Source organism: Electrona antarctica, assembly GCF_951216825.1.
Source record: "Electrona antarctica genome assembly, chromosome: 3".
NCBI classification, from domain to species: domain Eukaryota; kingdom Metazoa; phylum Chordata; class Actinopteri; order Myctophiformes; family Myctophidae; genus Electrona; species Electrona antarctica.
Genome location: NC_136808.1, coordinates 12,332,288 through 12,354,539, shown reverse-complemented (window position 1 = coordinate 12,354,539; position 22,252 = coordinate 12,332,288). Strand labels below are relative to the sequence as shown.

The window sequence follows — 22,252 nt, the reverse complement described above, 5'->3', positions numbered from 1 at the left end:
CCTGACGCTTGCATTGTTTTTTGGTTGAAAGCACTGGGACCTGTCACGGTGGTCCTCTCACAGGCCAGGGCTGGGGATGTAATTCAATCAGATAACCTCTCCCAAGAATCACCTTTAACTCTGTAACTCTCATCCAAGACATCCAGGACCTAATCCCCTAAAGAGGCGATAAATACATGGACAAGAATGACTGAAATTGGGACACACAGATAAGAGGTGGAAGTCTTGTCATAAGGCTGTCTATAAAGTTGCAGCTATCCAGCACTGGGACATTTTTAAAGCCATTTGTGGACAAAAGTATCATAGCATACTTACAGTTGGGTGCCACCGATATTGTCCCTTATCATTTGACCCATTTAGGCCTGACCTCAACATTTTAAAAAATCCTTCTAAATCCTCCAGTTTTCTGAAATAAATATTTTCACGATTTTTCAAAAAATAGCAGACCTACAAGCTCGTAGCGCGCCACTCGGTGGCGCGCTATGAGCTTGTAGATCTGCTATTTTTCAATAGCTAAATTATAACATTTGGTTTAAAACACCAAAAGGGGTTCCCGCCCAAAATGGGTTAACTGTCCTTTTGCGCAGATCACGCAAACCTCAGCAAAAAGAAAAGGACAATATCGATGGCCTCCAACTGTATGACCAACAACGTGGAAATATTACTTTAGTTTAGCAGCGGCATCATTCAGCGACATCCCTTTCACTGTATCTAGCTCCGGCTGGTCAGAAGAGACGGTGCCACATGCATGGGCCAATTGAATGTCTGGGGGCAGGAAGGAAGGAAGGTGTGTGACTGACATGTAAGTTACATTACGCAGTGGTTCTCAAAGTGGGGTGCAGACAGACTCCCTCTGGGTTCCTTGAGCTGAGCTAGGGGGTTCCAAATGGAACCTTACAGGTCTGTAACTCAGAGTTATAATACGATGCCCTGAGGGCGAAAAGCGACCTCGCATCCGCCTGGGTGACGGCAGACTGCTGGGCGAGCGCTGGCGCTTTGGCATGGGGGGGTCAGATCAACATATGGAATTAATTAATTTCTGTACTGGCCATATATGGAGCGTGTCTTGAGTGTACACTACTGTACAGGGTTTGATGAGGTCAGATCAACATATGGAATGTCAGAACAGGAAGGACGGGTGGGGAGGGTTCAACATATGGAATGTCAGAGCAGGTCAGCTCCATATATGGAGATCTAAGGGTTTGTGGTCTGAGGTCAGATGTAGAGTTGCTGGCCGGCTCCATATATGCAGATCTAGGTGACGATGATCCAGTCTTCTCCATGTATGGTTATCCAGGGTTAGATGAGGTAAGTGCCGTGATCTTCATATATGGAGATGGCCATATATGGTGGCGTGACGTGTCACAAGGCGTGATGTCACGAGGCGTGACCATATATGGAGGCATGATGTCACGGGGCGTGATGTCACAAGGCGTGACCATACAGTATATGGAGGCGTGGCGTGACACACGGAAATGCAGGCTTTCATAGTAAATGTGACCTACGGTTACTCTGCCCCTGAGCCACTGCTGCCCCACAATGTTATGGGGGTCCTTGCAATTAAAAACGTTTGAGAAGAACCACTATATTACCATTACTGTCTGTTATGTTATAATGGTAATAGTGATTGCGATTGATTGATTGAAGTATTTATTAACAGTTTGCAGAATTACAGTACATTTCAAGCATAACTCAATACAAAAAACTGTTGACTGTGTGAGTGGACGACACCATAACTTATTTACAAGAGGGTCCACCGTTTTCAATTCATCATAACATTTAGAGACCCAAATCCAAAATCCATCCTGTGTTACCAATAGAGGCAGCTCCTTAGAGTGGTTCTCAAATTGCGGTCCTTGAAATTAAATAGTTTAGACTTTAGTTTAGACAATAGAGTCTAAAAAGTGATGCCAGACAGACAGTCAGACAGACAGGTCAGGTGTAATATAAAAAGGGGCTTCTGTCGCTTTAACAACATGACCCGGAAGAAGAATCTTTCGACCGGCGCTGTTGTTTCTTTCCTTTCCGGTAGTGTCTCTCAGTAGTGTGAGCGTGGATCAAACAACAGCTCCATAAAACGCACAAAATGAGCGTCCCGGCTTTTATCGATATCACAGAAGAAGATCAGGTACCACTTTAACCTTTTTTTAGAAGGGGTTATACCTGATTAACTATGCGGCTGACATTATAGCCACATGCCATGGTGCGATTTGGGCTCAAATATTATAGCTTAGCATGCTAGTTATCTTGCGAATGCTAACTGTACCCCGCTGTTCTGTCTGCAGCACTTACAGCTGTGATGTGTTATTAGCCCCTTTCGGGACCCTAGTTTACCTTGTCTGTATTTGGGACGTCGGTACCGAAGTCCCAAATACAGAAAAGGTAACCAAGGGGCTACACTTACAGCTGTGAACGATGTATGTACATGTTGTACATATCTGTTTTATTCACAATGACCGTTATGATGATGATGATGTGATCACCTTCTTTGCTCTGTGTCTGAATAAACTAACTCATGTCGTTGAAGGAGTAGGACCCTTCCCTTATGTCAGTGGTTCCCAAACCTTTTCATGTCAAGGACCCCCAAATTGACACTTTGACTCATCAGCCCGCGCGGACCCCTATTTGAAAAGATATGATGCCAGGGACCCCCCTAAGAGAAGATTTTTACGGTTCTAGCATAACCGCAATTTGCAACTCTAGATTTTTTTTTAAAATAATGGTATGAGTTGCAATACCCTCCATTGACTCCCCATTCATCCAATTTGCTTTTGCGATCTGCTTGTATTAAACGATGTTAAACTCACCAACATTGCAGCTCTAGGCCAAGCTTTTGTTTCATAAAAATCCACCGTAGACATGTTATGAGCTACTTTCTGTCAAGAAATTCTGTGTAATTCTGTGAAAATTCTGTGAAATTCAAGTGTAAGGCTACATTTATAAATGTTATGTGTTTTCTATTTAACCAGGCTTCTGAGCTCAGAGCCTATCTAAAGTCTAAAGGGGCAGAGATCTCAGAGGAGAACTCTGAAAGTGGACTTCATGTGGATCTGGCTCAGATCATCGAGGCGTGTGATGTCTGTCTCAAGGATGATGACAAAGGTAATAATAATTTTGATATTTATTTATGAAGCCTTTCTGGGTCTTATTACAACCATGCCATCATCTTTTCTTTTCTTTTTGGTTTTGTCAAATTGGTGCACAGGCTTTAGAAAATGCATAGTAGCTCATTGACTCCCTATCAGAATCACCATCAGACTGTTCTTTTCAAAATCTTAGTTTTTATTGCAATTTCCAATAATATAAATCTCAGAGATCACAGGGCAGACAAATAATGAACAGACTATGTTGTTGAGCAACACATGCCCCTCCCAGACCAAAAAAAATCATTCTCCCCTTCCAGTCCCAATTTAGTAAAGCCAATTCCCAATTCCCCAGCCTCTCTACGAGTACTCCATCTCTGCTAAACCCCCACAATAAGTCATTGGGAAGATGGCCTCAGTCGGGTCTCCTCCGATACCCAGGCCGTCAAGCCACCATCATCTTTTCACCTGATTGTGAAGGGTCTCACTAGGGGGGCGTAACGTATGTGGAGGTACACTCTACCCCCCCCCACTTCTTCCCCCCCTGAACAGGCGCCCTGACCGTTTGTGGGGATCATCAATGCAGCGACAAATACATTAGCCGGCTGCATGTATGTATGTATGTATGTATGTGTGAAACATTCTTCTTTCTCTGCCTACAGATGTGGAGAGTGTGATGAACAGTATCGTGTCTCTGTTATTGATCCTGGAGACAGAGAAGCAGGAGGCCCTCATTGAGAGCCTATGTGAGAAGCTGGTGAAACCTCGTGAAGGAGAACGACCCTCCCTCAGGATGCAGCTGTGAGTTCTAGGGTTGATCTGATCACGTGATCCCAAATTGGGGTCGATCACGTCATTTTCAAAAGATCGGAATTGGATCAGAAGCACAAAAAAAAAAACGTGATCGGGACATCCCCAGTATCAATATTATATCCATATCAAGATATTAGACTGGATATTGTCTGATTTTGGATACTGTACTATTGTGATATGGCTTAAAGGGGCATTCCACTCATTTTCAACATTTTACCATGTCATTAATATACCTTAGAGCTGTTGTGTGTGGAAATAATAAAGTTCCCCCATGCTGTGTTTCCTAGAACTAGAGGTCTGAAAAAAATCATTAACATGGTGAAACACATCTTGATGATGTCATCAAGATGTGTTTCACCATGTTAATGATTTTTTTTCATAATTACAGTTCTAGGAAACACAAAATGGGGGGACTTTTTATTATTTCCACACAACAGCTCTAAGGTATATTAATGACATAGTAAAATGTTGAAAATGGGTGGTTTTCCCCTTTAAGTGTTCTATAAAAATATAAACATCGGATCGGGCAAATATCCCTACCTGGCTCCCTCAGAGGCCTTGCAGTACTTCTCTGTGCTTTATTAAAACTGTGAATATACACTCACTGGATGTAAACCAGTGATTCTCAAAGTTTTCTTTAAATTGTATTTCAAGAACCCCCTGTTTAGGGCCATGGACCCCCATAACTCTGAGAGTACAAATTGACATCAGATGAGTTTGAATTGACTGACTGAGGAGGCAGTCCAATGAGACTTTGTTTTGTGAACGTAATACAGGGATGCTCAATGTAGAGGATATAATCTAGGAGATTGCCTACCTCGCTGGCATCAAGAATGCTAAAAAACTATTCTGTACAGATGACTTGATCGTTAATTATTTTTTTATTCAAAATGCAGGCCTATGTTATATAGTTTTTAAAATTATTGAACACATTTTGTAAAGCAGACGCACCACAAACAATACTATTGTTACTACTACAATAATACTCTCTAGACTAGATAGTCGTCCAACTGTGACTTTTGCACACTTTTAACAGGCTGAGTAACCTGTTCCATGGAATGGATGAAAACACCCCTGTGAGGTACACAGTCTTCTGCGGCCTCATCAAGGTGGCAGCTACCTGTAATGCCATCGCCTTCATCCCAACGGACCTGGACCAGGTAGACCCCACTCTCCAGAGTCACCAGAAACACTGCACGTTGGCGCTAGGGATGTGAACGACTCGGTATTTGGCGAGTCGACGTGTTGCGGCCATTTACTGATTTGTCGATCAATTTTTCTCTTATATTATCAGTTTGACAGGAGAGCGCTAACAAGTGCATTAACTGCATTCAGCACCACAAGTTCTGCAGCTGCTTCCATCATGTTTAGGATTTACATCAAAGCCAGAATAAAAAATACTTTATTTTGTAAACATGTGTCTATTAAACACGGAACCGGAACAGTAGAATTCACTAGCCTCTTGTTAGCCAGACGAATCTGCCATTGCAAAAGCGCTTTGAGCTCTTGGAAAAGCGCTATAAAAATTCAATTCATTGTGTCCAAGATCGTTACTTTTAGGAAAATTCATCCAATGTAGATCCATTGTATTATTTTTGTCACAAGCCCTTGTTAATAAATTATAAGCATAACAAATGACTGATCAACTTAGAAAGTATTGATCGACATACACTTAATTTATACTTCATCGTAATATGACTGTGTCGCTACAAGCTCACAATGTGTCGCGTTGGGCTTAAGATTACTAATATTGTCTGCTCCTGATCAGGTGCGCAAGTGGATTATTGACTGGAACCTGACCACCGAAAAAAAGCACACACTGTTGAGGCTGGTCTATGAGGCGCTGGTGGACTGCAAAAAAAGGTAACTACCCATATACCATAATAGTTGATTTACTGTCAAGACGCTAGTCTCGCGTAGCCAGACAACTATTCCACAATCGCTGAATGCTATATAAAGAGTCTGGAACTACAGCTCCCAAGAGCCGAGTAACGGAAGCTGTCTCTGCTGCTCAGACCGGAAAGCTATTCGATCACTACGCGGTGCTCAGGAACTGTAGCACCGTTGGTAAATGGTAAATGATGCATTTATATAAGCTTTACATAGATTGTGCATTACATTCACCCATTCACGCACACGTTCATATACCGATGGCGGCGGAAACCATGCAAGGCACCAACCAGCACATCAGGAGCAATTAGGGGTTCAGTGTCTTGCTCAAGGACACTTCGACACTAACTATGGGGGAGCCCGGGTTCGAACATGCAACCTTGCGGTTACCATCCGGCCACTCTACCCCTGAGCCACCGCCGCCGTTGGAAACACAACCACATCAAGTGATATGATGCGTCACATCCGCTTTATCGCTTACTCATGGAAAGAGCTTTCGTTCTCCAGACTGTATGACGGAAGCATTTGAAAAATTGTGAGGCAACAGTCTGGCCATGCGAGACTATAAAGACGGTGTCTCTTTCAGATCAGTTATATATATATATATATATTATACAAAACGTTTTCCCTTGATTTGTGTTACTCTACAGCGATCCTGCTGCCAAAGTGATGGTGGAACTGCTGGGGAGCTACACAGAAGACAATGCTTCACATGCACGTACTGATGCCCACAAGTAAAAATGGATCACCTTGTTTTTCCCCCTTTTTTTTCAGCTATTACCCTATATACTTAATTATACCACAGGTCGTTTCGAGGAAGCAATCTGATTGGTTGAAACAGCCTTCTAGCTGTGGGTTAAACCAGCACCATTCACCACCTAATCAAAACAAATAATTCAGCTGCTCTCTTCTCCCAGAGCGCTAGCAAACTCGGTGGCTAGGCTAGCTAGTTTCTTGGGACATTTGTGGTCGTAGTGACTACATCTGTCATTAAAAAAAAATATTCTTTCAGCGATTTTCTTAGTTTTAAGGGTAACTGTTGTATAATTGCAATATTACACGAGAGGGTGTGGGTTAACGTGATTATTGCCACTTCAGTGATGCTTGCGGAACTCGACTTCGTCTCGTTCCTCACCGCATCCCTGTCGTGGCAATAATCACGTTAACCCACACCCTCTCGTGTAATATTGCTTAATTGACCAGGGTCCCACAGAGTTATCCATACTTGGTCCATTTTTTCCCTTCGCACCCCATTTATTTGCCGAAAATAGCCAAACTATAAACTCAACACGTTGCAGTGCAACATGTTGTGAGCTTGTAGACATTTTTTTCGGTCAATGTTGGGGTTAGGTGTTAGGGTTCATGTTTTGAAGATATAAATGACATGTGCTTGTCCTGTTTATCAGATGTATTGTCCGCGCTCTGAAAGACCCCAACACCTTCTTGTTTGACCACCTTCTGGCCCTGAAACCTGTTCGCTTCCTTGAGGGAGAACTCATTCATGATGTGAGTACTGGAGCATCTGCTCTGTATCATACCTGCAGATACACATGGAAGTGGGGGAATATACTGTAGGGCTAATTCCATATTCATTTATATCTCTTCAAAATTGAAGGCATTAAAATATGTAATGGTTTTATTAGGAGTTTAAATTTTGCCGCCTCACCTCTGCATTTTTTCACATGTAGGCGAAAGCCCAAACCACACCAATAGTAGACACATGTAGTTGCAAGCAACCATTGAATTGAACCAATTGAATCGTTTGGGTCGACAATGCGACATGCGCCGACGTGCAGCAGGACATATCACACTGCTGGGACGAACGCTAAAACCGTTTCGTTGCATCTCGACCCATTGGTGTGGCTTGGGTTTTAGACCTAACATGTGAATTTGGTTCATTGGGTACACTCGACGATTAGACTAGACGATGGCTAAATGGGTAGTGTGTAGGGTAACCTTAATTTCAAGAATTAAGAGACCGTCATAACAGACCGTCTGGCAGACAGATAACACAGATAGAAACCACCTGGAAAAAAGAGAAGGAAGAAACAGAACAAAGTTATTATTAATTCAGAGAAGACGATCAGAGGAGATGAAGACAGAACAGCAGAATGAATGGAAAAGGAAATAAGGGGCAGGCAAATACCACCCCATTGTTAGGACAGCACCATTATTATTAAAAAGATAGATATGTACAGTACATAGATACATATCTCGGCATATATTACTTTTTCAGTAAAACTTTATATGTTAGTGATGTCTTAGGCTTTTTTCACACAACCGTATATTTACACATCATTGCTGTCGAAACCGTGTATCTCCATATTTCAATTATTTGTTTATTTTGGTAAATTAATGCTGTACATAATTATTAAATGCATGTGTGTTCCATTTTCTCTGAATGTTGGAATGTACAAACAGTTCTTCCTCATCACTTTCCTTTGACAGCTATTATCAGCTTTCACAATTGATAAATCTTGGTTATCAATGCATTGAATGCACCCCTCTTTCCTTGTCACTTTCACAGCTATTAACCATCTTTGTGAGTGGAAAACTGGTAGCATATGTAAAATTCTACGAGAACTGCAAAGACTTCATTGACTCTCTTGGTGAGTAGTGTCAACTACGGATGTACAAGTCCATCGATATCTGCACAATATTGATATACATTGATTACATTTTGTCTTACCTGAACACATTGGGTATAAATAATTATGAATCAAATACACGGACACACAAAGCTACTCCACTGCTCTGTTGACATAGCCCAGGAATGTGTATATCAGCAGTGTCTCTCTTGTCACACACCACTTAAGCTGAGGTATAATTAAAAGAGTGCGTAGGATGGGCTCTCAAAAGAAAATACATCGTGGAATGGTGTTTGTGTTAATGTGTAAATTTTCCTGACCACAAGCTCCTGACTAGAGATGCAATTAAGATGGGGAAACTCCCAGAGTTATGTGTAATTGACTGTGTGTGTGTGTGTGTGTGTGTGTTTAATGATCCCTGTACACTGGTTTCCAGGCCTCTCTCATGAGCAAAACATGGCCAAGATGCGTCTGTTGACATTCATGGGTATGGCGGTGGAATTCAAGGACATCTCCTTTGACACCATGCAACAGGAACTACAGATTGGTGCTGAGGATGTTGAAGCCTTCGTCATTGACGGTATGCCCGCTAGACCTGAAATTAATCTTTGTGCTCAGTCTGCAAGTATATTGAAGCATTTTCTAACGGCGCCGTAGGCTAGTGAAGACCGGAAAGAAAGTTTGCATAGTTCCCGTTGCGCCATTGTGATGCCTTCCTTTACCTCACTTCCTGTACACATGGGTGGCAGAACTACGTTTACAGATGGATGTCTGTTAACACCTTTTGTGCTAAAAACGTGTATACTCGTCCTCTCAATAAAAACTGCGGGTGCTAAGAACGTGTATAGGCATCTTTAGGTCCTTTTTAATGATTTCAAACAGGATCGCTGTAATCCATTTTTTGACCGCTCCCGTTGCTAAGCAACCCCTTGTTCAGCGCTCCTGGACATCATTCACTTCCCCGTTTACGGGCCGACAACTTGCTATTATCTCTGAATCTACGTCACTGTCCATGGTTTTGATCAGAACGGCAATGTTCTGTTCTAATTTCTGACTTATCCAAGCATCTCGTTTGGAATATAACGCTTCTAAAGCGTGATCAGACCAGGTAGCGTGAGGTAGTAATGGAAGATTATACCTTCCGGTTTTGGGGGGAAATGGAAGGTGGGGCTTTTCAGAGTAAAATCTGCCTCATCTGCTTGGCACTCTAGCGCCTTTTATTTTGGACAAACTCTGGCAGCATCATAAGTTAAAATGAATCATTTGTCGTGATTATTTTTTTTACCGCATTTGGCTGTGATCTGGTAACTGGGGATCTGTCTCTTTAAGAGAAAACATTGGCGGTGACGTTGTGCTAGTGACGTCATTGGCTATCGGGAAACAAACGGCTGTTAGCCACGAGCAGCTGTTAGAATGGTGCAGGGCGCTGCACACAGACTCGAAAGAACGTGACTGGACACCAGTAAAAAAAAAGAAAAATGTAAAAATTGGTCACCAGCACCCATTGTGTACAGAGGCAGAAAGGACAGCCCAAAACCATGTTGGATGGATAAGTAGTCGATGGCCGATGCTCCACTAGGAGCGATGGACCTAAGTAAATAACCCATGTGTACAGAGGGAGTGTCAAAGTGTCATGGCTGCAGTCGGCTTGCAATGAGGTCTAGTCTGGACTACAGATCATTTTGGGGAGAAGAAATGTTTTTGTCTGTATGACCTAGCTTGGATGCTACTTTCTTATCGCTATCTCTCTGTCTGATTTGAATAGATGGTATGCGCATGCATACATTGAGTGGCTAGGGTTAGCATAAAGTGAGTTTAACATCGTTTAACGTTTAATGCAATCAGATAGGACTTTTCTGTTTGGATGTATGGTGTATGGTTTTTGGTGTACACAGCCGCTTTGTGTTTATGCTGAAACTACATGTCTCATTTTATGCCTGTATGCTTTTTTTCCCTCTGTAGCCGTTCGGACCAAGATGGTGTATTGCAAAATTGACCAAACGCAGCGAAAGGTTGTTGTGAGGTAAGCAGTTGAGAAAATATCTGCTTGAATCAACAAAGCTTTAACTAATATAGTGATTGCATTTTGTTGTAATTAATTATTTCTTAGCAAGTAAATCTCTGCTCATATTGAATGTTTTAGAATTTGGCTGAACTGTGTGTGGATACAGTGTTGCCTTGCAGACTTGAGTTAAAATTGTATTTATTTAGACTTTGTATCATCTTTCCTTGATGATGTAAGATGTCTCCGTCCTCGACATCAGTTTGTGTCGTCGTTGGCCTGCTCTTAAGTGTCAAATTAACACTTTGAACCCTTTTCTGTTGCTACCCTATCAGCCACAGCACACACCGCACCTTCGGCAAGCAGCAGTGGCAGCAGCTGTTTGACAGCCTCAGCTCCTGGAAGGGCAACCTGGCAACGGTGAAGACCAGCCTGCAAACCCTGTCGCCCTCTGCTTAATACCGCCTCTCCCCTCAGTGTCTACACTAACAACTCCTCTACTCCGCTCTCAGCTCTACTCATTTCCAGGCTTGAATTGATCACCATTTTTATATGAGCTAAATAAAAAAACAGTGGAGATATTCTGTGATTGCCTCTCACTTTTTTAATAATAATAATTGAGCTTTGTGGTGATGAAGCTATTTGTATGTGATCCATGTACGTACAGGTGCAGCGTTAAGCACGTGTTGCAGGCAGCATCCACTTATAGATAGTTTTTATTAAAGTGTCCTACATCATAAGGTGCCCAGCCCGCACGGGCTTACAAGACACTCACAAAATTGTACATATATAATGATACATATACACAAATAGACAGTTACTCATGGATACATCGTTCTCCAACGTAACTGCCATGCCTTCTCTATGAATTTTCCAAAAACAAAAACTTTATTACTGAACAACCAATTTAACATAAAACACTCAGACATCCAAAACAGATCTGGGTTCTTATCCTGATTTTTTTTTTTTCAAATAAAACTGCTTTCAGAGAATATGAATTAGTATATATAAATTCAAATTACAATTTGTTATAGCCACTAATCTACTATACCAAAGTAGTCGGTTGTTGATGGCCATTAAGGTCACATGATTAACCACCTCCATAAATAGATGGATCGTAGCACAGGGTAGACTCGAACCGTGTGTGTGTGTGTATGTGTGCGTGCGTGCGTGCGTGCGTGCGTGCGTGCGTGCGTGCGTGTGCGCGCGTGCGTGCACACATCTGAGAGCATCTGGCTCTTATTAAAGACAGATTGGCAGTATTAGATGAGCTGTGACTGAGGTGAGAAATGGCCTCTTGCTAAATGTGACAAAAGGGCTGGTTTTCTTGGAACAAAACTGCAGAAGTGACGATAACATGACCTTAAGGTGACCCTGTCAACTTGAGGTCAGATCAGACCATAGCATCAACAGTTGCAGCTTGCGGTCAGGCTGACCCGGGACCTCTTAAAGCGCCACACATCTCTTGCTTGTTAGTCATAATTCAGTGAAATTCTGAATGGCTCTATTGATCATTGCACAAGACCTGTGTCTTGTGCAAAGTGTGAAAGTTGCATATCTTAATACTAATTTAAATTTAAATCACTACGGATCGATATGTTGCATTGCCTTGAAAATGTGTTATTTTTGGCAAGTGACACCTAGTCGGACAATTTGAAATTCTAATTCTTTACCAAGATATATCTTTTTTAGCCGAATGCGAAGGAATAAAAGCTAAACTAAATTCAGAACCCCACAAAGCTTTACAATTTGTGCTCAAATCTGTTTTCAGGCAATAGTCCAGAGCATTAGGATGTGAGCTCTGGTGATATATAGCCCAGGCATTAGGTGTAAAAGGGGTCTGTTAGAGTTCTTTGCCCCTGTGGGGACTGTGATGAAATCCGTACAAACTGACAAAGAGCAGACTACTGACACTGCACTCTTCCAGTGCTTCCCTTCCACACACCCAACCCACACAGTGCTGCTTCGATGGTTGTCCGGCTGTAAATTTAACCTGTTGTCCTTTTGTTTAGCTGTGATACCATTCTAATTGTACTGTGGCGAGGAATCCTTTTCTCCATCACTAAGAATGACTTTACTTTGACACAGAGTCTTGCAATATTGTTTATACGTGTGCATTAGGTGTTCTTACAGAGCTGAAAGATTAAACTCCAGTTTTAGGAGATAAGGTAACCACCGTTAGTAAAAACAGAGATGTGCTAGGGTGAGCGGTGAGTGGCTTATCACCGCGGCATGACGTCATTTCGGTGGTCACCTTATCAACTAAAACTGGAGTATGAGACACGGGAGAGAAATTAGGAGACAAGCTTTGTCCCAAAGCCATTCTACTGGCCACTAAACCATCAAACTTGTGTTTGGTGATGATATGTCACAGTCCTTACCCCAAGTCTGCAGAAGCTCACCCCTCACTTCTATCTGCATGTCCACAGGGAGCAGCATCTCCACATCTTATCAGGGGGAGTAAATCATACAACACATTCTCAGGGAGCACAACCTCATCACAGTCACCCGCAAGGTGGAGCGTAAAGGGAGCAGATAGGAACAATTGGAGAGACAAGGAATTTGGCTTCAGTAGAAGGGTAGCAAAGCCTTGTGTCCTGATCTTTGTTTCAATGTATTCTATTCTTTACCTCCGATTCATTTTCTTTCTCTGTTCAACTACATGAGGTGTTTAATCCCAAATAATAATCAGTTTCTGAGATCCCTCCATCCTACTATATCTCATGCTAGGGTTGGTCTATGCGGTGCATATCAGTGACCCTTTCGTATAGCTAGTTTTACAAATGGCTGTGGCTACTTGGCTGTGCCCCCTTGGCAAATATAGCCTAAATTATCAATCACCCCTCACTGATGTCCCAAAGAGAGCTAAATGAATTCCCCAGAACCCCAGCTGCAGTTAACTCTATTAATCATCATAACGGTGCCATTATGTGTGGTGCAAGTGGGCAATATCATCTAGCATCACACGCTAGATAAAGTCTGGAATTTCACATTCACATCACCCCTATTTCTCTGTATCAACATTCCTTGGGGTAATTCTAAAATTCTGACATTATCCAGAGACACAGCCAAGTCGCAGCGAGGAGAGGGGCTCTCACTACACTTCAATTAGCACCATTCAGTAGTAGTCAGCCAGAAAAATGGCTGATTGCATCCTATCTCCACGTTACATAAACACTGGGCTAGCGAGAAAGATATATCTATTTACATGCGAGTGTGAGACATAAACACTGCTATTCACATCATGTTTTGCCAGGCAGAAACGGGTACACTAGTGATACAAACAGTCTATGTTGTCACTTGATGTTTAATTGTGTCGTGTTTACAGAGTGAATCCTATCAAGGTCACTTCTGTATGGCAGATTCAGAAACCCATGAAGTGCCGTTATTCCCATACAAGGACTGCATGGTATAGGGACCTCCTATACCTTGCTAAGACTCCTTTCCCGAGTTCACTACTTTGAATTTTGCTATAAGAGGTTTTCTGTGTCTTTAAAAGGATCTTAAAGCCCATGTACTCCCAAAATACAGCATTGTGTTACAAGAGTAATTTACACACTCCCGTTAAAAAGCAAAGAGACAACATTGTGAACATAAAAAGAGCATTGGGAATGAAACGCAGGTTGGTGAAATATGACATAGGGGCTCTCTTTGCTCCATTAAGGGGTCATTAAAGTAAGCTGTCCCCTAAATCCCAGTAAATTGTATCAGACAGCCTGACAGGGGGTCACTTTGCATAGCCAGTGTCTGCAAGACAAAACATAAGAATTCAGTCCATGAAGTGAAAGGGAGGAATTATATGTCACCCAAAGTGGCTCAGGTTGAAGGTCATCACTTTTCCAGATTATCAGTTATTAGTCATTGTGGACTCGTTTTAGTTCTACACACTGTATACTACAGTGTACACCCCTTGTGTTTATCCACAACACATAACGTAACAAAGTGAGTGACTGTAGCCTACAAACGGAAACAATGTCAGTGTGTGAATATTTTAAAGTTATTCTATAGAAAAAAAAACCCAAATCTGGAGATAATTGACGTACCCAGGTCTGACATCACAGACTCTTCTGGAACCCCATATATGGAGATAGTTTACGTACCCATGGGTCTGACATCATAGACTCTTCTGGAACCCCATATATGGAGATAATTGACATACCCAGGTCTGACATCATAAACTCTCCTGGAATCGTTACCCCATATATGAAGATAATTGACTTACCCAGGTCTGACATCATAAACTCTCCTGGAATCGTTACCCCATATATGAAGATAATTGACTTACCCAGGTCTGACATCATATACCCCACCTTGGAAGCTGCATATGGCCCTATCTTTGGGCATGACTGAAATCCGGACACGCACCACAGCCATAAAAGGCAAGTGAATCTTCAGATCTTCCAGAAGTGATACCCATCAACTACTAGCCGCAATCAGCAATATTAGACATTCACTTCCCAGGTACACTTTACTTCACTTTATCCAACTGGATTGGTTCCAAGCTCTAATTGGAATTGTATTTTGGAATCCAATCAGTGGCTGCCATTTTGTGGTGCCACAGATAGAAACCCCATTAATTGGTTAATTCCCCCCTGATAAATTATTTTAAGAAGACTCCCCTGGTGAAGCATGAATCATGACCATAATAAAACATTTGATTCTGGATCAAAATAATATTTGAAAACAGCAAAAAAGTAATTAAATAAAAGTATTTTGTTCATCACAGAATCAAATGTTTTATGGTCATGAGTCATGACTCATGAGACTCATGACTAATGATTCATGCCTGTTGTAAACTAAAGTGATCCTGATCCCAACAGCGCAGCGCTAATTAGAAAGTTGTTTTGATGGTGACTGTGCGTGGGAACTGGGAAGGCAGTCATATTGCAGAAATCCTTTTGAATGTCTTTGCCAAAGGGCAAGTGAGATCATTGTACGGGTCATGTTTGTTGGTTTTGGGTGCCACCCAGTGTCCATGTCCTAACTTTTTTTTTTTGGATCTCCACATGGATAACTTCACTTTGCATATGGTAGATCTGGTGTAGAGCGGATGCGGAAACGACCTACGTGAGTACATGTATGTGTATGTGCAAATGACCGGATACAGTAGGCGGGCTCTAGACAGGATCTGTGCATGAAGCAGTAGATAGAAAGCAGGCTTACCACAGGTACTGCGGAGTGACGCAAGGTTAGTCTATTTCCAGGTGAAACTGAAAACTTTCGCTTTGGCTCGGTCTACTGAGTCCACTCTGCACACACAGGTAGTATATCGGAACGGAAGAGGCTAGGTAGAGCACGCACTAGACAACGGTGGTTTTGGAATAAATTAAACCGAATACTTGCTCGCTGGAATGTCACACGTGCCTCTCATTGACTAGTGTGTGATTACGCCTAGAACACGGAGTTCACAAATGATGTTCTGCGGGATACTTTTCCAGCAGGGGAACTTCCACCACCACTACAACTCAGCTGTTTTGGGCGATCGCTCAAGGTAGTCAGTCACGTTATCCACCGACCCAAACCCCTGTCCTAAACAGGTATATGATGCTGTCTATTTGATATGAAGAACTAATTAAGATGGTTAATTTTCGGGCCTTATAGTTTTCTAAACCTGTTAATCCATAGGCCATTGTTTATCTGTACCTGTTGATTTCGAAACCAGCTGAGCCAACACTAGCCTTGCCTACAAGTTCAACTGATAAGCTGACTGGGTGTGTTTGGTAACTAGCTCTGTCACAGAGCTGTGGCTGTGCTATATAGTAATACAAATCAATGCCCCACCTGAACAGGTGAATGGCCATGTTTTTCTATCTATTTCTTCTCTTTCAACTGCTGTCCTGTGGAGACCTCGCGTGCACCAAAAGAAGGTCGCTGCCGAATGCAGGATCAGAGAACCAGGAAGGTGAGATGACGTCATCAAATGTCTATAGTTTGTTTAATGTTGATTGTATTTTGACACAATTCTCTGTTCATTTAACCTAACTGAGTCAACCCTTTTTAGTTTTTGTGGGAGAAGAGGAGGCGAATAAGTTCTTGGGACGCCACCTACTGTTCAATCGCTTTGACTTTGAGATCTTCACTCCTGGAAATTTGGAGAGGGAGTGTTATGAAGAAGTCTGCAACTATGAGGAAGCACGAGAGGTTTTTGAAAATGACCAGGATACAGTTAAGTGATGCTATCATGCTATATACTTTTATGTGCATTTGGGAAACATGCATTCAGAAGAGGCTTTTGAATGATGATTTGCAGAAACCTAGCCCCTCTTGGGACCCCCTCGGTTGAGCTCTTTTCATCGTTCACCCGTAGGGTCCCTTAGCATTTATTCCACTCTATATGGTACTGACACTGGCTAGCTGCGACAGAGCAGATCAGAGGCAGGAACGTAGGGACGCGCAGCTAGCCAGTGTCGGTGCGGGAGGCGGTACAATGGGAAGTCAATAAAGAAGTCAAGGAAGAGAGAATTTCAGAGCAGCCAAAACGGGAAAAAAACTTAACGGCATCTGCGCCAAATGAAAATTCTTCCACGTTTCCGTTGTCTCCTATAGCAGTGTTATGCATCTTTGAAACATATCACGACCACTTAAGCGGAGCGCAGCGGGGGCCGAACGGATTGCGCAGCGGTCTTGATACCGGAAGGTCGCCAGTTCGAATCAGCGGTCCGACACGTTAAAATTACCACCGCTGAAGTGCCCTTGAGCAAGGCATTGAACCACTACCATGAAATGTTCTATGAGCAGGGCCTGGCTGGAAACAAGTTCTTGAGCTTAGCCCAGATACCCTGGGTAAATATAGTAACTTTGCTTTGCTTAGCATTGCCTGAACGGAGCGTATGTACAGCTGTGTACCATATAGAGTTGAATAAATGCTAAGGGACCCTACGGGTGAACGATGAAAAGAGCTCAACCGAGGGGGTCCCGAGAGGGGCTAGCAGAACATCAGATAGGCCTACCACTAACTTCTTGTTACTGATCTTTTATTTTGCAGGAAGCATTTTGGAAGAAGTACACAGAGGGTAAGAGATCACAGAATGAAAAGGAATGTTGGGTTTAATTATGTAGCTCAACTTTACATCTTTATTTCTGAATGTTTATAGCTAAAATATGTTCAGTTGTCTTGTGCTGTGCATTGCAACTTGCAAGACAAATAGGATGCTGCTGGTGCAAACCAACCTGTTCCACTACCTGTTCATACAGGACTGTCACTTTACATCTTTATTTCTGAATGATTATAGCTAAAATATGTTCAGTTGTGTTGTGCTGTGCATTGCAACTTGCAAGACAAATATGATGCTGCTGGTGCAAACCAACCTGTTCCACTACTTGTTCAACTAATTATATGGTAGATTACAGGGCCATAGAGTAAGACAGAGTTACGAAAACTCTGTTTACTTCATGGGGCTCCAGTCCAATGGTGGCTCTCCTACATAGACTTAAATTGAGATTGGGGATAACAAATGTGGACAAGTCCTGGACCGAAAGTAGGCAGAAAACATAAACATTAGAGATAGATAAAAAGAGAGAGGATCTGGGCACTCAAAGTTAAAAAATGAGGAACGCCTTTATTAAATTAAAAAGGCAACTGCCAACATGTTTCGACCAACAAGGTCTTCATCATTCTTGCCCTGTTGAAGACCTTGTTGGTCGAAACATGTTGGCAGTTGCCTAATTTTTTCTCTTTGAGTGCCCGGATCCTCTCTTTTTATCTATGTCTTGATCCCGTTTTTGATCCGTGTGAGCACCTTTTTATCATCATCACGTTTTGCTATCTCTGTTGAGCACCTGGTTAGTTCCTCCTTTTATATAAACATTAGAGACTTTAGTTGTTACTGTACAATACTTTAAAACAGTTGGCATGTTGCACAAGCTTCAAACTCCAGCTTGTCCCCCTTTCAAGCTGCATGAACAGCGCTCGAGCGCTCTGTTTCTGCCAGTGGCGGGCCGTGCCGAAATGAACTAGGCCTTCAACCCCCCCCCCCCCCCCCCAACAACCTGTCATATGTTCTTATACAACATTAAACCACGCAAGAATTGGTGGAACTGAACCATCAGGCTCTGTAATATCCCAGCTATGCTGCACCGGCGGGGACTAAACACACGCACACACACTCAAGTGGCTCCGCAGCGCACAGCCAAAATGAGACTCGGCCACACACACATACTGTCAGCACGGACAACCACAAGTCCTGAAGTCCACAACCATAGCCTATAAAACGATCAATCATCAATAAGCTGCGTCGCATCGCGATCGCATGTATATAAATATTATATAAAGATCCTTACCATGGCTGCCTGCATCATACCAATGGTCTACCCTGCAAGCTTTTCTTGAAGTCCTTCATTCTCGAAAAATGCTGTAAATCCACCACTAAATCTGTTTATTCTCCTCCTTCAGCCGTTTTCCGCGTTTGTGAGTTAAATCTATTTAGCTCCTCAATCAACCCACATATGGGAACTCGCACAGAAAGTTTGAAACACCCAGTTCTCTTTTCTAATTTGACAATATTTCCCCCCAGTGATGGGATCCAAGCAAAGGCCATCTAGCTGGCGCTGGTACATGAAGAAAACGCCCAGCAGGTCAAACTCGAAATCTGATTGGCTAAGGAACATGTCAATCTCTATATTGCTCCCATTAATTTCAACAGAAAGGGGATTCACTGGAGTTTCTGCAGGCCTCCCGGTAGAGAATCTTACCCGGAGACAACACAATGAAATAATCTCATTTGGTGCAGGGCTGTTGTACCTGCACAGAATGGAAGCAGAGCATCCAGCCTGTCTGAGTGAGAAACAGTGCAGTGGCAGCGAAATAAATATAATATTATAGATAATATTATAGATATAATATTTGTTAAAAAGAAAAACTTATTATAAAATATAAATTTTAATTTCTGCATCAGGCAAGTGGGCCAGTACAGCAGAGAAGGCCTTGCTGGCCCTGACGGCCCACCACTGGTTTCTGCCCCCTCAATATCGTAACTCTTCCATTAGATGGCTCTGGTAGATTACTGACAAAACCGCTGACAACTATTTATTTAGGTTTGTCTATTTGGTTGTCCAGAAAACTAAACTCTGCAATTGCTATTATATTAAAATCAAAGACTATTTGGTTAGTCACATGTTGTGTATACTATACTGTACTAGCCCTAAAATAACATGGTTTGATCTGTGTTGGTGCACAGACAAGGACAAGTATCCGTCACGTGTGGACGTTACATCCCTTCTTGTGGGCTTGATTGTTGCTGGGGTGTCAGTAGTTGTTATAGGCCTTCTGGTCTGGTACTTCTGTCAAGGCAAATGCAAGGATGACTTCTCCCGCCGTGGCAGGTGAGTGAAACTCTCATAATTTGTTATAACATTCTTGCTAGCAGCATACCCACGGTTATGCACCTGTGCGTTAATGCATCGTGTGTTTGTTTGTGTGTGTGTGTGCGCGCGCCTCACTGCCTCTATTCAACTCTTTCAGTTCCATGAGGTCACGACCAAGGCGCAGTAATGCATCTCTGATCATTCGGAGACTGGAGGAGGTGTCACTACAGCCTGTCGTCCCCCCGCCAATAGAGGACATGGATGCCCCAGGGCTGCCCTCCTATGAGCAGGCCATAGGCAAGAATGGACCACATGATGCCCCACCTCCACCCTATCCTGGGTATTTGTACAGTTATTATTCATAAATGCATCAGCTGACTTATTAAATCCTTACTTGTATGAGGACTGAGGACACGCTAACACATGCGACCTAAAGAAATTATTTTAACATATTGTTTTTGTTTTCCTGCAAGCTCACGACCTGGAAGCATTCGTCGATAGTATGTGTGGGACAAGACGTCTACATATTTGTCAACATCAAACAGACATTTCTACATCTTAAAATCACCTCTGCTTCAGGGTCTACTTCAAAATTTATATAAATTCCAATATGTACTGTCTGCATTGGTATGGGAATGCCAGGCGTCTACGATTTTCAACATGTACAGCATTGGTATGGTCACATCCGGAGCCTACGATTTTAAGAACTTGTTCAATTTTCCAAATGTTTTTTTTTAATATACTCGTCTTAAAATTCTAGTCACAGAACATTATTACAGCAATGTGCATTCCTTAACTCCTTATTAGTTAACTCTAGTAACTGTTCACAAAAGAATGATCATGTTTGACATGCTTGATGTTGTAGGCCCCAAGCCCATGCCAGGTGCCCCTTTTAGTAGTTGATTATACTGTTGGTGGTTGTTTACTGTTTGTTATATATTATATACTTTAGTGAATGGAAAATGAAGAAACCAATGTGTCGTAAGCTATTGCTGCAACTGGGAATTACATATTGCTAAACCTTAAAGGAGAACTTCAGACTAGAAGGCTATCTTACCTTATTTGTAGTTGTTACGTCCCCACCAAAGAGGTCCAGGTGTTATTTTGTGCAAAAGCGCATTATTGGCTATTTCCCCTACCATAAGCCCTCAATGAATTAAAAAATATATATATATATATATCCTCTCTTCATAATGTAAATAGTATCCCAAGCGGCACACTTTACTACTTATTTCAATGGAAATAAGCGAATTGGCACTAAAACCCAACCCAGATTGTGGGCTTATGGTAGGGGAAATAGCCAATAATGCGCTTTTGTACAAAATAACACCTGGACCTCTTTGGTGGGGACGTAACAACTACATCTAGTCCGTAATTCTCCTTTAAAGGATACTACCAAAGCTTTTTAATTTATTTTTATTATTTTTTCTTTCATATTTGGTTCCAAAGACAATCCATCATTGGCAAAACGGATAAATAAAATAAATATTTAATACGGGTTAAAAGACAAATATTGCCTGGCATGACAGCAGACCAGTAACATGGCACCTCTGTACACAGAGACACTAGTCTAATAACATGGATGTTTGTTTGCTGTATTGTGGCGCATTATTCATCATTTGTCTATGATTTTTTTTTTAACATCCATGTTGATGGAGTATGTATATGGAGCCAAATAAGATGAAAAGAAACTAGTCTCAGCTTGAGTAGAAATGCTGAAGCTAAGTTGTACTGTTCTACCATGTAAGACTATTTAAACTGTTTTTATTTGCATTTTCAACTAGAAACATTCACATCTACCATGTAAGATGAATATTACTTATAATTAAAGGGAGATGCTCATGTGATTCTGAATGAAGAGTAAAATGAATGATGACAAGGAATTTTTTATGGACTTTTGGCACGTCCATAAATGGAAATGCCATAATCAAAAGTCCAATTCCTTCCAACTTGAGCCTGCTCTGTTTAGTTTGGAATCTCTGGTGTATCTGAAATATGATCACCGCGCTCTGAAATGTAGCCTACCTTTTAAACTTTTGGAAATCTGTGTTCATCACCATATCTATATACCAGTAAATACTGTGCTAACCTGTGAAATCACTGCCTAATGTATTATGGCACAAAAAAGGCAACGGAGGTTTAGATATAAACTATGGCAATATTTGATTCCATCAATAGTTTTTTTTAAGGTTAATGGTAAAGGTTTAATGTTTTTACACCAGTGATGAGTCAAGTGGCTACCAATGTCTGAATAATGGGTGAAGTATTGATGTCTGATAAATCATGACATAATGCAGAAATTAAGTTCAGAAGAGGAAGAAGCGGGGCCCTTGACAATACTGTACCTCTTCCTGTTTCATCAGATATTATGTCTAACAGACTTATGATGCCAAAGTTCACGATGACCTTATGGGTCAATGTACTGAAGGTTGTTTCCCCCCCCCCCTGCTGCTCAGTGATTGTAAGCAAAAATACTTGAAAACTGTCAAATGTTTTAAATAAAGTTTTAAGTGTGTTTTGGTTTTCAGCCACATGATACAAATATGTTACTCCTCCTGTTCATACATTAGGTG

General features: G+C 41.9%; 2 protein-coding genes across 5 annotated transcripts; both read left to right on the top strand.

Moving 5' to 3' along the window:
• Positions 1–1,987: 1,987 nt before the first annotated feature.
• eif3m (eukaryotic translation initiation factor 3, subunit M) lies at positions 1,988–10,965 on the top strand. The gene is made up of 11 exons (XM_079496747.1): positions 1,988–2,128; positions 2,970–3,102; positions 3,746–3,884; positions 4,933–5,056; positions 5,665–5,759; positions 6,437–6,520; positions 7,193–7,292; positions 8,314–8,395; positions 8,811–8,954; positions 10,337–10,397; positions 10,712–10,965. The coding sequence occupies exons 1-11, from the start codon at positions 2,087–2,089 to the stop codon at positions 10,833–10,835; spliced, it is 1,128 nt and encodes a 375-aa protein (XP_079352873.1). The 5' UTR covers positions 1,988–2,086; the 3' UTR covers positions 10,836–10,965.
• A 4,620-nt stretch (positions 10,966–15,585) lies between these two features.
• prrg4 (proline rich Gla (G-carboxyglutamic acid) 4 (transmembrane)) lies at positions 15,586–22,194 on the top strand. Of its 4 annotated transcripts, XM_079497715.1 has the most exons (8): positions 15,586–15,913; positions 16,166–16,278; positions 16,378–16,541; positions 17,362–17,389; positions 19,553–19,697; positions 19,837–20,019; positions 20,153–20,223; positions 20,341–22,194. In XM_079497715.1, exons 2-7 carry the CDS (start codon positions 16,170–16,172, stop codon positions 20,178–20,180), a joined length of 657 nt encoding a protein of 218 aa, XP_079353841.1. In that variant the 5' UTR covers positions 15,586–15,913; positions 16,166–16,169; the 3' UTR covers positions 20,181–20,223; positions 20,341–22,194. The 4 variants fall into 4 exon arrangements, with proteins under 4 accessions (XP_079353841.1, XP_079353842.1, XP_079353843.1 ...); XM_079497716.1 differs by having other exon boundaries at positions 15,586–15,867; positions 20,153–22,194; XM_079497717.1 differs by having other exon boundaries at positions 15,586–15,870; positions 20,153–22,194.
• Positions 22,195–22,252: the final 58 nt, after the last annotated feature.

Bases quoted from the DNA above. Each gene is read 5' to 3' on its own strand.
- eif3m (XM_079496747.1), top strand. From the start codon at position 2,087: ATGAGCGTCCCGGCTTTTATCGATATCACAGAAGAAGATCAG. The intron at 3,885-4,932 runs GTGAGTTCTAGG...CACTTTTAACAG, and splicing joins CCCTCCCTCAGGATGCAGCT to GCTGAGTAACCTGTTCCATG. The intron at 8,396-8,810 runs GTGAGTAGTGTC...ACTGGTTTCCAG, and splicing joins AGACTTCATTGACTCTCTTG to GCCTCTCTCATGAGCAAAAC.
- prrg4 (XM_079497716.1), top strand. From the start codon at position 16,170: ATGGCCATGTTTTTCTATCTATTTCTTCTCTTTCAACTGCTGTCCTGT. The intron at 16,279-16,377 runs GTGAGATGACGT...AACCCTTTTTAG, and splicing joins AGGATCAGAGAACCAGGAAG to TTTTTGTGGGAGAAGAGGAG. The intron at 20,020-20,152 runs GTATTTGTACAG...TTTTCCTGCAAG, and splicing joins CCACCTCCACCCTATCCTGG to CTCACGACCTGGAAGCATTC.